Below are 13,302 nucleotides of genomic sequence, written 5' to 3'. Positions count from 1 at the left end.
CCGGGTCAGGGGTCCCTGTCCGCCACGGCCATGCCCCGCCCCGCTCAGGGGTCCCTGTCCCCCACGGCCCGTGCCCCGCCCCGGCCAGGGGTCCCTGTCCGCCACGGCCCGTGCCCCGCCCCGGTCAGGGGTCCCTGTCCCCCACGGCCCGTGCCCCGCCCCGGTCAGGGGTCCCTGTCCCCCACGGCCCGTGCCCCGCCCCGGTCAGGGGTCCCTGTCCCCCACGGCCCGTGCCCCGCCCCGGTCAGGGGTCCTTGTCCGCCACGGCCATGCCCCGCCCCGCCTGCCTGCCCCGGTCAGGGGTCCCCGCCCGCCTCGGGCCTCCCCCGCCCAAGTCAGATGTCCGCACCGCCGTCGGTGTCCCCAGCCCACTGTGCCTCCCTCTCCAGGCCGGGGTCCGCGGGGCTGTCATCGCCTCCTCGGCCCACCCGCCCACGGTGGGGTGTCCTGACCGCCAGGAGCCTCCCCGCACCCGCCTGGGTGGACCCCGGAGCGGTTTCTGACCTAAGTCAGGTGTCCTCGCTTCTGCCGCCCCCGCCCCGTCCCGAGCGGAACCCCCGGTGGGCTGCGCTTGGGCGCCCGGGCGTCTCCCTCTGGCGGGGAGGTGCCTCCCGCCTCTGGAGTGCGCCGAGGGGGACGGCGGGGCTCGCGGAGCCGCCGCCCGCCCGGCCCCGCCGGGGGAGTGCGGTGCGGTGACAGTGACAGCGGCGGGGGCACGCTCGGTCCCCCTTCCCCGAGGAGACGCGGCCGTCTCTTGGCCGTTCCTGACGCGGCTGAGGAGCAGTGGGGGCCCCCAAAAGATGTGCTGGTGTCAGCAGGGTTGACAGTTTGCCTCTCGTGTTTCTTTCAGAAGTGGCGTTCTAAGACGGAGCCGCTTCACGTGGGCTGGACTGAATCCCGGTGGTTGGGGCAGGAGGTTGTGCGAGTTCCGCTAATAGAAAGAGTGTGGTGTTGACTGTTTTGCCTCTACCCAGGCAGTCAGTTCCCGGCATGAGTTATGGAGCGTGGGCGCGCCCGCGGTTGGCGCCCTCGTCCTGTCCTTTCTACCGGTGCTGGGCGGCACGTACTACAGGAAGTGGAGCCCGTGTTGAGGGAATGGTGCTCACGTCGGCCCGGGGTCCGCCTCTGGGAAGGGCCGGCCAGTGAGCCTCGGAAGGGCGTTTCTCTGAGAGGAGCGGGGCTTGGAGAGGGATCTGTTTCCGGTCCTGAAACCCGGTGAAGTCGGGCTGGAGCGAGCGCCCCGGAGGCGGGCGAAGGCCGGCGGGACGCGGCGCCCGGTGACGGCCGGCGGGGAGAGCTGAGGGTCGCGCCCTCGGGCGGCGAGCCGGGCGGCGCGCGCTGGCCGCGGGCGCGGCGGTGTTGTGGAGAGTCAGGGCAGCCGGCGCCGGTGGCTCCTAGAGGCAGGAGGCCGGGTGGGCAGGGCGGGAAGAGCCAGCAGAGGTGCGCTCTGGAGATGCAGGACTCGCGTCCGCTGTACCCCAAGTTACACGAGGCCCGAAAGGAGCGAGGAACAGTAGGCGCGTTACCAAAAGAGCAGGCGGGAATCGGTGGTGCTGACTCCCATCGATATTTGGTTATCCAGCAGTTGGCTAATACCAGATTTGCTTGTAAAAATTCTTGTGTAATGCACTGTTTTGTTTTGTTTTGTTTTTGTGAGGAAGATCAGCCCTGAGCTAACATCTCCCAATCCTCCTCCCTTTGCTGAGGAAGACCAGCCCTGGGCTAACATCCATGCCCATCTTCCTCCACCCTACATGGGACGCCGCCGCAGCAAGGCCTGCCAAGCGGTGCGTGGGTGTGCCCCTGGATCCGAGCCGGTGAACCCTGGGCTGCCGCAGCGGAGCGCTCGCACCTAACCGCTTGCGCCACGGGCCGCCCCTGCACGCTGTTTTAACGTAGTAAGTTAACAAACATAGTTGCTACCATGCTGAGGGACAAGACAAATTCTTTTTATTTTATTTTATTTTTTTTAGAGGAATAAAAAAGGTGATTAGCCAAAGATTCTTTTCTTGGCTTTTTCCTCCGTGTGACTTAAACTGATGAACCATCACTTCATCTTATGGAGTAAGATTTTTATATTTTCTTCAAAAATTTTCACTTGCTTATTCTAAATTTGTATTTGTGTTCACATCACACATATATACTTAAACATGCCTGCCTTACTTAGAAAACTTCTGGAAGGATTCACATGAAACTTGATAGTGATGGTATCCAAGAAAAGCACTAAGAGTCTGGAGTTTGAGGGAAATTTTTTTTATATACCTCTTTTTATTGTAATACTCTTGTGTTATTTTCATAATAGAAAGTTACACTGTCTAGAAGTGTGCTTGCTATTCTGCTGTAGCCAGGGAGCAAATCAATAACAGAAGCCATGCATTGGAAAAGTTAAGATTTCTCTGTTAGTAGTACTTCGATTTTTACTGTACATACTTAGGTTCTTGCGGTTCTGAACTTTGGGCTGGTGTTTTGCTTTGAACAAGATATATTTGTACACATTTTCATAGTGTCATTGACAACTGTGATTCATAGCAGGGTGGAAGCATAGGAAAACATGAACTAATGTGGTACTCCTTAACCCCACTTTTGGATATGTTCCCTGACAATTTTTCTTCTTTTTATTTAGTACAGTAAAAATTTGTACTGGATATGGAAAATGAGATAGTTAAAGAATATTAATACTTTGATAAAAAATATATACTGTTTCAAATTAAGGCTAGTACGATATGAAAAATGGCTCTCACTTAACGTGGTAATTTTGTAAGACTTTGGTTCTACAGCTTTAATGTAAGTGCGTTATTTTTCACTTTTCACTGTTTTTTTCCCATAAATAGAGGAAAAGCCTGGCAGGTTTGGGTTGATGGAGTGAGGACTGGCCTTTTTGTTGTACCAGTGTTGACCTGTGTTAATTGTCTGCCCCTGTAAAATTAGACTATGGGTGAAGAATATTCTTGAAGAGTTTTTGTAGAGATGAATAAGGACAATTTTCCACTGCTATTTTCATTTACTTGAAAGCTTAGAAGTTTTGAGGGTGAAATCTGCCTTTTTCCTGCTTTTACTACTGCCGGTAAATCCTGATTCTATGGCTGCAGAGAAGTTGAGACCCAAACCTGTTGTGTACAGTATTACTCAACTTTTTTGACAGTTGGTCTTTTATTACTCTAATACTTTGATGATTGAGATTTAAAGCATAGTCACTATAGTGTACAAGCTTTTCTTTGGAGAGAGCTTTCTTCCATAGTTCTTCTGGGAAGTTCAGGAGAATTTAACTCTAGCCAAAGTTTAATATGTTTAGGCTAAGAACCAAATGAGCAAAAGAAAACAGAACACTATGGTCTCATGTAAAAGAGGGGTAAATATTTGCTTTTATTCTCAGTGTTAATTATTGAGTTATACTTTAATGAAATTTTGTGAAAACTTGTAACAGAAAATAGTTGGTATAGCTAAATCAGGAATCACAGTTCAGCTGTTTTAAACTGTGATTGCACCTTTAGCATTTCTGTCCTAGAGAGATTATGTGCTTTGAGAAAATGTTAGAGTCTCATCATGGCTGTGAAAGGGATATGGATGCTGCTTTGGGTTTCTTGTTTATACCCACGCTTCTGCTCTGTAGTAGTTCAAAGAGGAAAAGGACTGTGAGCATTGCATTGCTCTGTCTTATGTGATCTAAGTGCTTCGTTAAGTTAGACCAGCACACCCCAAAGTTGCTAGACATAAAGCAGTAAATACCTGTTTTTTAGTTTAAACTAAAAACTGAATTTAAATTTAGAATATATGCATCCATCAGCTTGTTTGCTCTAGTTTTAGTAATCTGTTTCAGATGAATGTTAGGCTCACTTTACATTTCAAGATGGGAGAATATAGAGCTAGGACTGAACTGTAAATTATTTAAGTAAATACATGAATTGAAAATAATATGTAATAAACTTATATTTAATTAGTGTTATATTAAATATATGTTATATATATAGATCTCAATCCCGTAAAGAACCAATTATCAAAAACTAACTAGTAATTTAGTGTTCTCATTAGTCCTAGTGAACCTTTTATTTTTTCTGTAGGTTTTCGTGATTTCTGCACTGGTTGCAACATTTAATCTTGAATAATATCACGGACATTGTGAATATACTAAAAAACGTTGAATTGTACACTTCAAATTATATGGTATATGTGAATTATATCTCAGTAGTGCTGTTAAAAAATATTATAGACATTGAATTTCTTTTAAAAATAAGTGAAAAAGGCAATCAGTTATAGTACAAAGTAAGCTGTATGTACCTCTTTGCTTATGGAATTCCAGCTAAAACTGTTAGAACTTTTTAAAATTATTGTTTCAACTTAAATTTGGAGTCATTTACATTTTAAAGAATATTTAGTGAAAGGGGTGGGCTTATGAATGAAAATAGCAGGTAAATGTTTTTACCTTAAACCTAATGTTACTTTAAACGTTGATACTATATTGGCTAAACAAACATTCTAATTGAATAACAATAGAAATCAGAAATCATGCTTCAAAGATATAAACAGCCTAAATGTATGTTATTCTGTAAATTATTCTAAGCTCTTACCTTTGAGTCAGGGTGTCGACACATAATTATCATGTATGTTTGACAAATTCAGCCTATAGATTGGTTTGTTTTATATTAGATACATTCTATCATGGCATGATTTTAGAATGTGCTATTTGTGGTCTTTTGCATTTTATTATGTTAAATCGTTACCTTTTTAGTTTCCATGACAAGGCTGCCTCAGATGAATTTTCCTCCTCCATTTAAAGATCTGAGGACCCACTGTATGCAGAAGTGTAAAGGGTCATCCTGCCTTCACATGTGTACTCTCTTCTGGGTAGAAATGAGGCAGGGTGTGATGGCCCCAAGTGCTGTGGGGGCCAGAAGAGAGGATGGGAGGCAGTTAGTGGCGAGGGAGTGCCTATAGACACCTTATGGACATTCGAGAATAGGTGGGAAATCAAGGGCATGTCTACGGGGTGAGGAGGTGGGGGTGAAAGCATCAGAGCCCACGAGGGCAGCAGTGTGGATTCTTGGGTGGTCCAGTCTGGAGGGAGCCAAATGGATGGTGACAGAAGGTTGAACTGAGGCTCATCTCTTCTTCTGGGCCCAGGGGTGAGGAGTGGACATGCTGGGACTGGGGTCCAGGCCGGGCTCTCAGGGCAGCTCTCCCATTTCACAGGGAGCCTGTACTGGGCATAAATATGAACACTTCTGTTGAGACAAGGAATGTTTGGATATGGGAGGAGGGGGAGAGAGTGATGTATTCAGAACTAAGCTTGTGAAATCAGAAAATGGGAGCTCCTCTGCAATTCAATAGAGTTCTCTTCTTGCCTCAGCTTCCAAAAAACTTACAGCCAAGATTATTGCTGGATTGTTGTGCTCTACGCCACTGAGGCAGCTGGAAGTGCACATCCACCTTCCTTCAAATAGCCTGTTCTGTTTTACTCTTAATGATCTTATTGTGCGTTAAACACTGAGTCACCTCAAGTTCTTTTGGAATTGGGTGGGGCACAGTTCTTACACAATGTCAGGAGTTGTCTTTTGCCTGGGGAAACCATTTATTTTGGTGAATTTTTCCTAGAGTAGATCATGTTTTAAGGAACTAGACCAATTTATTTGTAGGGGTTAAAAATGAGCCTTGATTGATTCATCTTTTCACTCAGCTGACGTATACTAGACATTTGCTCTGTTCCACGTATTGTGCTAGGTACTAGAGACACAAATATGAGTAAGACAAGGCCTTAAACTCAAGAATTCACTGGCTGGTGATAACGCAGTCTATGTATAATCCTAGTTTTAGTCATAGTATGCATTGGTAGTTTTTTGTTGTTGTTAAAAGTAATATGTACTCATTATTTTAATCTAGGGAAAAAATGTATTAAAAACAGCATCCATAATTCCAAACAACCTGTAACAGAAGTTGGTGGAAAATTATAACAACTTTGAATGGAATTGTTATTGTGAATGTTTCTATTTGTGCCGGTAAACCATACTAAAAATCGTTTGTTCAGAAAAATATGGTTTAGGATTTAAAAGACTTCTAGGCTCTTAAATACATATGGAAAAAGAAAGGCAGACTTTTATTAGGTCTTTCAGTTGGTGAAGTGGTATTCCTTTTTTTTTAAATTACGCCATTTAGAGCATTTTGTACATTTATTAAGGTAATAGTTCAGCTCTTTAAGTCAATCTATTTTAAAGCAAAGATTTTACTGATGAAGATTAAAACTCTTTTCTAGGGTTCGTTGATCTAGCTGTGCATATAAGTCCAGTTTTATGCCATGCTCTCTTTACCTGTTTTGTGAAAGACAGTTTTATGATTACTCATAGTGGATGCCTGTGAGACTCATAGTTCATTATCTCATTCGTGTCTTTTTAATGGGTTACCACAGGATATCCAGATGAAAGCATCGAGGATGAAAGTATCGATGCAAAATGACAGCACATTTTAAGTGCACTCTATGTGTCAGCAGCAGTAATTTCCTATATAAAAGAACTGTTTTGTACCTGGTGACTACACTCAAGAATTAGTGATAACCACACAAACTGTAGATGTGGAAATACTAGTATGACAGTTTTTTGTTTGTTTGTTTTTAATTTTATTTATTTTTTTCCCCCAAAGCCCCAGTAGATAGTTGTATGTCACAGCTGCACATCCTTCTAGTTGCTGTATGTGGGATGCGGCCTCAGCATGGCCGGAGAAGCAGTGCGTCGGTGCGCGCCCGGGATCCGAACCCTGGGCCGCCAGTAGCGGAGCGCACGCACTTAACCGCTAAGTCACGGGGCTGCCCCTAGTATGACAGTTTTTATTTTACTTTCTTTTTTATTTATAAAATTGTCATTGCAGTTGAGCTTGAACTTCTATTGTTTGTTCAATCACTTATTGAAGTTCTCTTTATTTTTCTGTTTTTGATGAAGATGTAGTTGTGTTTTTCTTTATTTCCTATGTTATGGCTAGACCAGTTTTAAAAACAATTTTTCTGATATAAGAAGAATGCATGCAGAACATTTCAGCTTTGGAGAAGAATAAAGAGGAAAAAGTCGCAGGCAATCCTAACTAGTGATAACCATTATTAACATTTTGGTGATTTTCTGAATCTTTAATGATGTGTTTGGATGTATGTGGATGTACATGTGTGTTGTAGCGTCCTTTATTAAGCATGCAACATTATCTTATAGGTGTGTCATGCTTTATTTAAATGATGTCTGATGGACAGATTCAAAAAATGAGATTGTTAGCTATTATATGGTGAGAAAAGATAAAACTAGAGTTTGAGATATTTAATTTTCTGCTCTTTTCAAGTTTTGAAAGGTTATTTGCTTGAGCTAATTATCATATCTGTCTAGGACATATGAACTATTTTCGAACTCATGAAAGTAGCATGATAATGTTATAAGCAGACTAGCTGAGGAGGGCAGTGTTTGTTTTTGAATGGTATGATGTTAAAATGCATGTAGAGGGGCCGGCCCGGTGGCGCAAGCGGTTGAGTGCGCGCGCTCCGCTGCGGCGGCCCGGGGTTCGCTGGTTCGGATCCCGGGCGCGCACCGACGCACTGCTTGGTGAGCCATGCTGTGGCGGCGTCCCATATAAAGTGGAGGAGGATAGGCACAGATGTTGGCCCAGGGCCGTCTTCCTCAGCAAAAAAAAAAAAGAGGAGGATTGGTGGATGTTAGCGCAGGGCTGATCTCCTCACCAAAAAAAAAAAAAAAATGCATGTAGATTTATCTGGCTCTCCCCTTATGTAAATAACCTTTAGGACAAAAGCCCCCCTCCCCCCCGTCCCTGCTCCGCCCCTGCCCCATGGAATCACAACTTTAATTAGCTTCTCTTCCTCTGTACCATCTTGGGATATTAAAGTTTATTAAGAGGAGGAATATTTTAAACAATTTATTTATTTGTTTTTTTCCCCCCAAAGCCCCAGTAGATAGTTGTATGTCATAGTTGCACATCCTTCTAGTTGCTGTGTGTGGGATGCGGCCTCAGCATGGCCGGAGAAGTGGTGCGTCGGTGCGTGCCCAGGATAGAACCCGGGCCGCAGCGGAGCGTGCACACTTAACCGCTAAGCCACGGGGCCGGCCCAAGGAGGAATATTTTAAACTGAAGTAGTGGCTTTGTGTAGCACAGTGTCATGATGGCTACTTGGAGATTGCTGAGAAGACTCGCTGGATTGTCATTGACCTTGTCTGAAAGTAACCAGCTGTGTGACTAGTGTCAGTGTCATCAGGCAGCTCTTGGTCACTGAGTAGTGTGTGCCACTGGCAGATGAGTGAGCTTACCCTTATGGTGCCAGTCTTACACATGACAGGGTTGCTGCTTAGGCGCACACTGGTGAGGCAGGCTCTGGATCTGGTAGATGTGGGTTCCTGTCTGAGACCGACCCCTTCCTAACTCTATGCACTTGGGTAAGTCAGTCATACATTTTAGAACCTCACTTGGCTTATCATTAGATGAACATTGAAATGAGCCTGACGTCGTGATGTGGTTGTGAAGCTGGAATGGGGAAAGGCTGAGGGACGTGCTGGGACTGGGAGGGCAGCGGCGGCCAGTGGTGCCCTTGGGTTAGTGATCTGAGTGGCTGATGCTCCCTTTCACCATCTTTTCCCCTGCTTCATCTGGAAGGCGGCAGATGAGACCTGAAGCTGCTCTTTGCTTCTATTTCACTGCGGTTTGTTTATTTTGTGTTGTTGCTAAGAATTTACCATAATGCTTTGTTATTATTCACACTTGAAAGTATTCCTTATGATTTCTCTCTCTTTTTTCTCTGTACATCCCTGAAATAATATCCAAGGAGCCTGTATTACTACCTCTCATTCTTGATGCTTCTTCCTTAAAACAAATGCTGTCCCAAGGAGGACATGGTTAATCTTTCCTCGCCCTGCTTGCAGCAGCTGCCCTGATGCAGTAGATAACCATAGTTAGTTACATTTTGACAGCATCATGTTGCAAATTTTTTCATTCTAATACTCATTTCCTTCTTCTTGTGAATAAGTGTTGGTTAGTGACTAAAATGAGGATTTTAAAATATACATCCTATTTCTAGGTCAGTTGTAATCGTTTAATTTAACCTGTATTAGATGTGGAGTTGTTTCCTTCTGAGAGATTGATATGTTTTAGGTTTTCTAGAGTAAGGTAGATCTGTAGAAGATAAATCCGGTGATGTGGGAAGAGAACATTGTCCAACTTGCTTCATGCCATAAGTATTACACTGGAGTACATATTCTATACTGGTGTTCAGGTATGCCACTCATTCTGAGATACCAGCATCAAATTGCTAAAATTATTGATCTGAATGATTCTCTTACCTTCTGTTTTTTAACAAAACTTTGCTTACATATTTGTTAAAACATTTAGTTAAATGTACTTTGTCTTATAATTGTGTATAGGATTAAGAGTTTGAAGACAAGGATTTTTTATATCCACTATAGCGTCTAGTAGCGTGCATTTGCGTATAGTTTGCTCAGTAAATGTAATGGCTTGTTGGGAACAGTGAACTACTAATTGCTTGTTTTGTTAGGACTTTCTACACCCAATTTGTAAATTGTTACATAATACCCATGTTGCCGTTATTATATATATTTGAGTTGAACTATCTACTGAGATCATTAATTTATTTCATTTGTAGTATAAATATTTAAATGCCTAGCAAGTGAATGCATAAGATCTGTTAACACTTTCTAAGTTAGTGTCTGAGTACTGAGTTTCTACAACCAAAAACCCAAATATAATCTGAAACAAAAATGACAATATAATTTCTAGTTACTTTTTCACAGAAGTAAAGATTTTGAAATCTATCCGGTAGCTAATAGAAAGTGTTGATTTTACTTAATAGCTTGAGTCAGATGGTGCTTTTATCTTGGGCGAAATAAAGGAGTGACCATTGCTGTGTGTGTGAAGGATACTTTGAAAGGAACTATCTGTGGATTGTGATGTCGTGAATGGAGTAGGAGGGGAAACGCGACAGCCCATCTTTGCTTGCTGCCTGCACCAGGACCACTATAACAAAACACCACAAACTTGGTGGCTTAAAACAAGGCAGGTTTATCTTTTACCATTCTGGAGGCCAAAAGTCTGAAATCAGTTCCTATGGGCTGAGACCGGAGTTGGCAGGGCCCTGCTCCCTCTGAGTCCTTTCCCAGCTACTGGAGCTGCATTTCTGGGCTTCTGGCCCTTCCTCCACCTTCAAAGCCAGTAGCTGCTTCCATCATCACATCCTGTTTTCTGTCTGTGTCAAATCTCCCTCTGCTCCCTTTTATAAGGACACTTGTGATTTGCATTAGGGCCCACCTGGATAATCAAGGATAATCTCCTGGACTCAGCATCTTATCACATCTACAAAGTCTTTTTTAGCCATATAAGGCAACACTCACAGGTTCTAGGGATTAGGATGTGGATAGTATCTTTTGAGGGCCTTATTCAGCCGACAGTACTGCCCCTATGTCTTAGAATACTCAGGAGCCATGGTGGCTAAACAATAGTAATTATGACTCAGCCGTATTTTGTCAGTTTTGAAAGACACTTTCCCCTAAGCTTGTTGTCTCTAGACAGATTCATCTCACAGCTGTGTGTCATTGTTTAGTTAGCACACTCTTTCCTTCTTAGTGGCATAAAAAGAGATGACGTGTCTTATAATTGATCCCATCTTGGATTCAACACTGGCTATTCCCTTTTTCCACTGTAACCCTAGTGCCTGAAAATTATGTGTGGTCTGGCAGAGATGGAATAAGCAAAAACAAATGGGAGAAGGAGGAACTGAGCCGTTGGAGGAAGGGTGGCCTACATGGGGCAGAGTGTTTGCGCTGGGAGATGAGGAGAGGAACACACGAAGCAGGGCCTTACGTTGTGTAAGTGGAGAAGTTTGGGCTTGATCTGATGGATGCTAGGAAAACATTTAAAAGAGTGATGTGTCCCATTTTACGAAGAGGACTGTGTAGCAAGATAAATTGGGCAGTGATATCCATATGGACCCAGACAACAAAGACTGGTGACCAGATCTGCACATGAGGAAAGAAGGAGTGTCTGAATCTCATGGAGTCACACTGGGAAGGAAGGAAGAAAGGAGATGAGATGGAAAAGTGAAAGATTACCCCAGGTCACTTGCTTGCGCTACCACTGGGTAAGGAAATGATGATGCCATTTGCTAAGAAAGACACAATAGGAACACTAGTTTGGAGGCCTGGGGGTAAGGATGGGAGATTATTAATTTCATTTTAAAAACATTGAGTTTAAAGAGCCTAGGGGAGTTCCAAGAGGAGTTATCCAAACAGCAGCCAGCAACTGGTAGGTGAGATCCGGGGGACACACATCTGAACACCATCAGTTCACAGGTGGTTGAAATCATGCTTGACGTGGGGAGATGGAGGAAGAGTGTGTAGATAGCATACCAAGTGACGGCCCAGGACAGAGCCTTTATACTTCTGTGCAATCAGGGGATGGGAAAATAAGGAAAATGGTTAATGCATTTAGTGCTCACTGAGTGCAAGTTCTCTTCTAAGCACTCTCCGTAGAAGAAGACATTTAAACCCCACAACAGACATGTTATCCTCTTTTTACAGATGAGGAAACTGGGACCACGCTAACTCTTGAGAGGTTCCATGACTTGCCTTCGGTCCCAGAATTGGAAGTGGCAGGGGTAGAATTTGAATGGGAAGTCTGTTGGCTGCTGTGCCATTCTTTCTGTGCTTTCCATGCTCTTTTGATGGTGGTGAAAAAGAAACTGGGGATTAGACATTGTCTAATCTAGTCATGTTGATAATTTCCACTTTTCAGAGGAGGAGGCTAAGGCCTGGGGGGTTCTGCAGTTACCTGCAGTCACAGAAGTACCAGAGATGATCCTGGGCTGAGTCAGGTGTCCCTGCCCGTCATACGCTTTGCACTGCTTCTCCATGCCCAGAGCTGGGCCCAGCCGCAGCACCTGGCCAGCAACTGCAAAGGTGGAGGCAGCATTGCTGCCAGTAGAGCAAACTAACCCAAACTGATGGCCTACCTCAGTAGCAAGTTTAGACCTTCCATTTATATAGCGTTGGCATTCTTAATTGTTAAATTAGGGGTAACAACTGGACAGTGGTATGTATTTTAAATGTTTTTGATCTATGTGAGTAATTAGGACAAGTAATAGAAATGCTCTTTCTTGATCTTTGTTTCCTTCTTACATTTCCAGCTTTTTGTCTGGGATCATTTGCCTCCTGCCTGAAGAACTCACTTTAATATTTCTTTTAGAACAAGTCGGTCAGCAACAAATTTTCTCAATTTGTGTTTGTTTACAGAAAAATTGAACAGATAATAGAGAATTCCCATATCCCTCCTGGCGTATAGTTTCTTATATGTATTATTAACATCTTGGCATTAGTGTGGTACATTTGTTAGAATTATTGAAACAATGTTGATACATTATTAACTAAAGTCCACAAGTTTACATTAGGAGTCTCTCCTTGTTTTGTAGAATGGTTTCACTGCCCTAAAAATTCCCTGTGCCCTAAAAATCCCACTATTCTTCCCTCCCTTCCCCTCACCCCAAAACCCCTGAGTGGTTACTGATCTTTTTACCGTCTATAGTTTTGCCTTCTCCAGAATGTCAGATAGTTGGAATCATACAGTGTGTTGCCTTTGCAGATTGGCTTCTTTCACTTAGCGGTATACATTTAAGGTTCCTCCATGTCTTCTCGTGGTTTGATAGCTCATTTCTTTCCTTTATTTTTATTACAATAAAATCCAAATAACATAAAATAAACTATTTTAAAATGTACAATTAAGTGTCATTTAGTACCTTCATAGCGTTGTGCAATCATCACTTCTATCTAGTCCCAAAACATTTTCATCACCCCAAAAGAAACCCTGTGCCCATTAGCAGTCACTCCCTATTCCTCCTTCCCCCTGCCCATGCAACCATTAATCTGCTTTCTGTCTCTGATTTTACCTGTTCTGGACATTTCATATAAATGAAATCATACGTGACCTTTTGTGTCTGGTTTATTTCACTTAGCATAATATTTTCAAGGTTGTACCCTGTAGCATAACTCCTTTCTTTTTTTTTTTTTTTTTTTAAGATTTTATTTATTTTATTTTTTCCCCCCAAAGCCCCAGCAGACAGCTGCACGTCATAGCTGCACATCCTTCCAGTTGCTGCACGTGGGACCCGGCCCCAGGATGGACGGAGAAGTGGTGCCTCGATGCTCACCCGGGATCCGAACCCGGGCCGCCAGCATCGCAGCGCGCGCACTCAACCACCAAGCCACAGGGCCGGCCCCATAACTCCTTTCTTTTTATGGCTAAATAATATTTCATTGTATGGATATACCA

At 43.8% G+C, this 13,302-nt stretch overlaps 1 protein-coding gene across 4 annotated transcripts in view; it reads left to right on the top strand.

Annotated features, from left to right (window-relative positions):
• The window catches only part of ESYT2 (extended synaptotagmin 2), a 96,835-nt gene that overhangs the window by 571 nt on the left and 82,962 nt on the right, over positions 1 to 13,302 (top strand). The window contains exon 1 of one of the 4 annotated variants that reach the window (XM_058534291.1): positions 1,470 to 1,898. The exons of 2 other annotated variants lie outside the window; for them this stretch is intronic. Coding sequence is in view for 1 of the 2 variants with exons in the window: in XM_058534272.1 (XP_058390255.1) it covers positions 11,066 to 11,119 (54 nt within the window). In the remaining variant the exon portion in view is untranslated. Of the gene's footprint in view, positions 1 to 1,469; positions 1,899 to 10,109; positions 11,120 to 13,302 lie in introns of those variants that run through there. One more of the 4 variants, XM_058534272.1, reaches the window with a different exon arrangement.

The sequence above is a fragment of the Diceros bicornis genome, chromosome 3 (assembly GCF_020826845.1).
Source record: "Diceros bicornis minor isolate mBicDic1 chromosome 3, mDicBic1.mat.cur, whole genome shotgun sequence".
NCBI lineage: Eukaryota > Metazoa > Chordata > Mammalia > Perissodactyla > Rhinocerotidae > Diceros > Diceros bicornis.
This window is presented reverse-complemented; position numbering and strand designations above follow the sequence as displayed.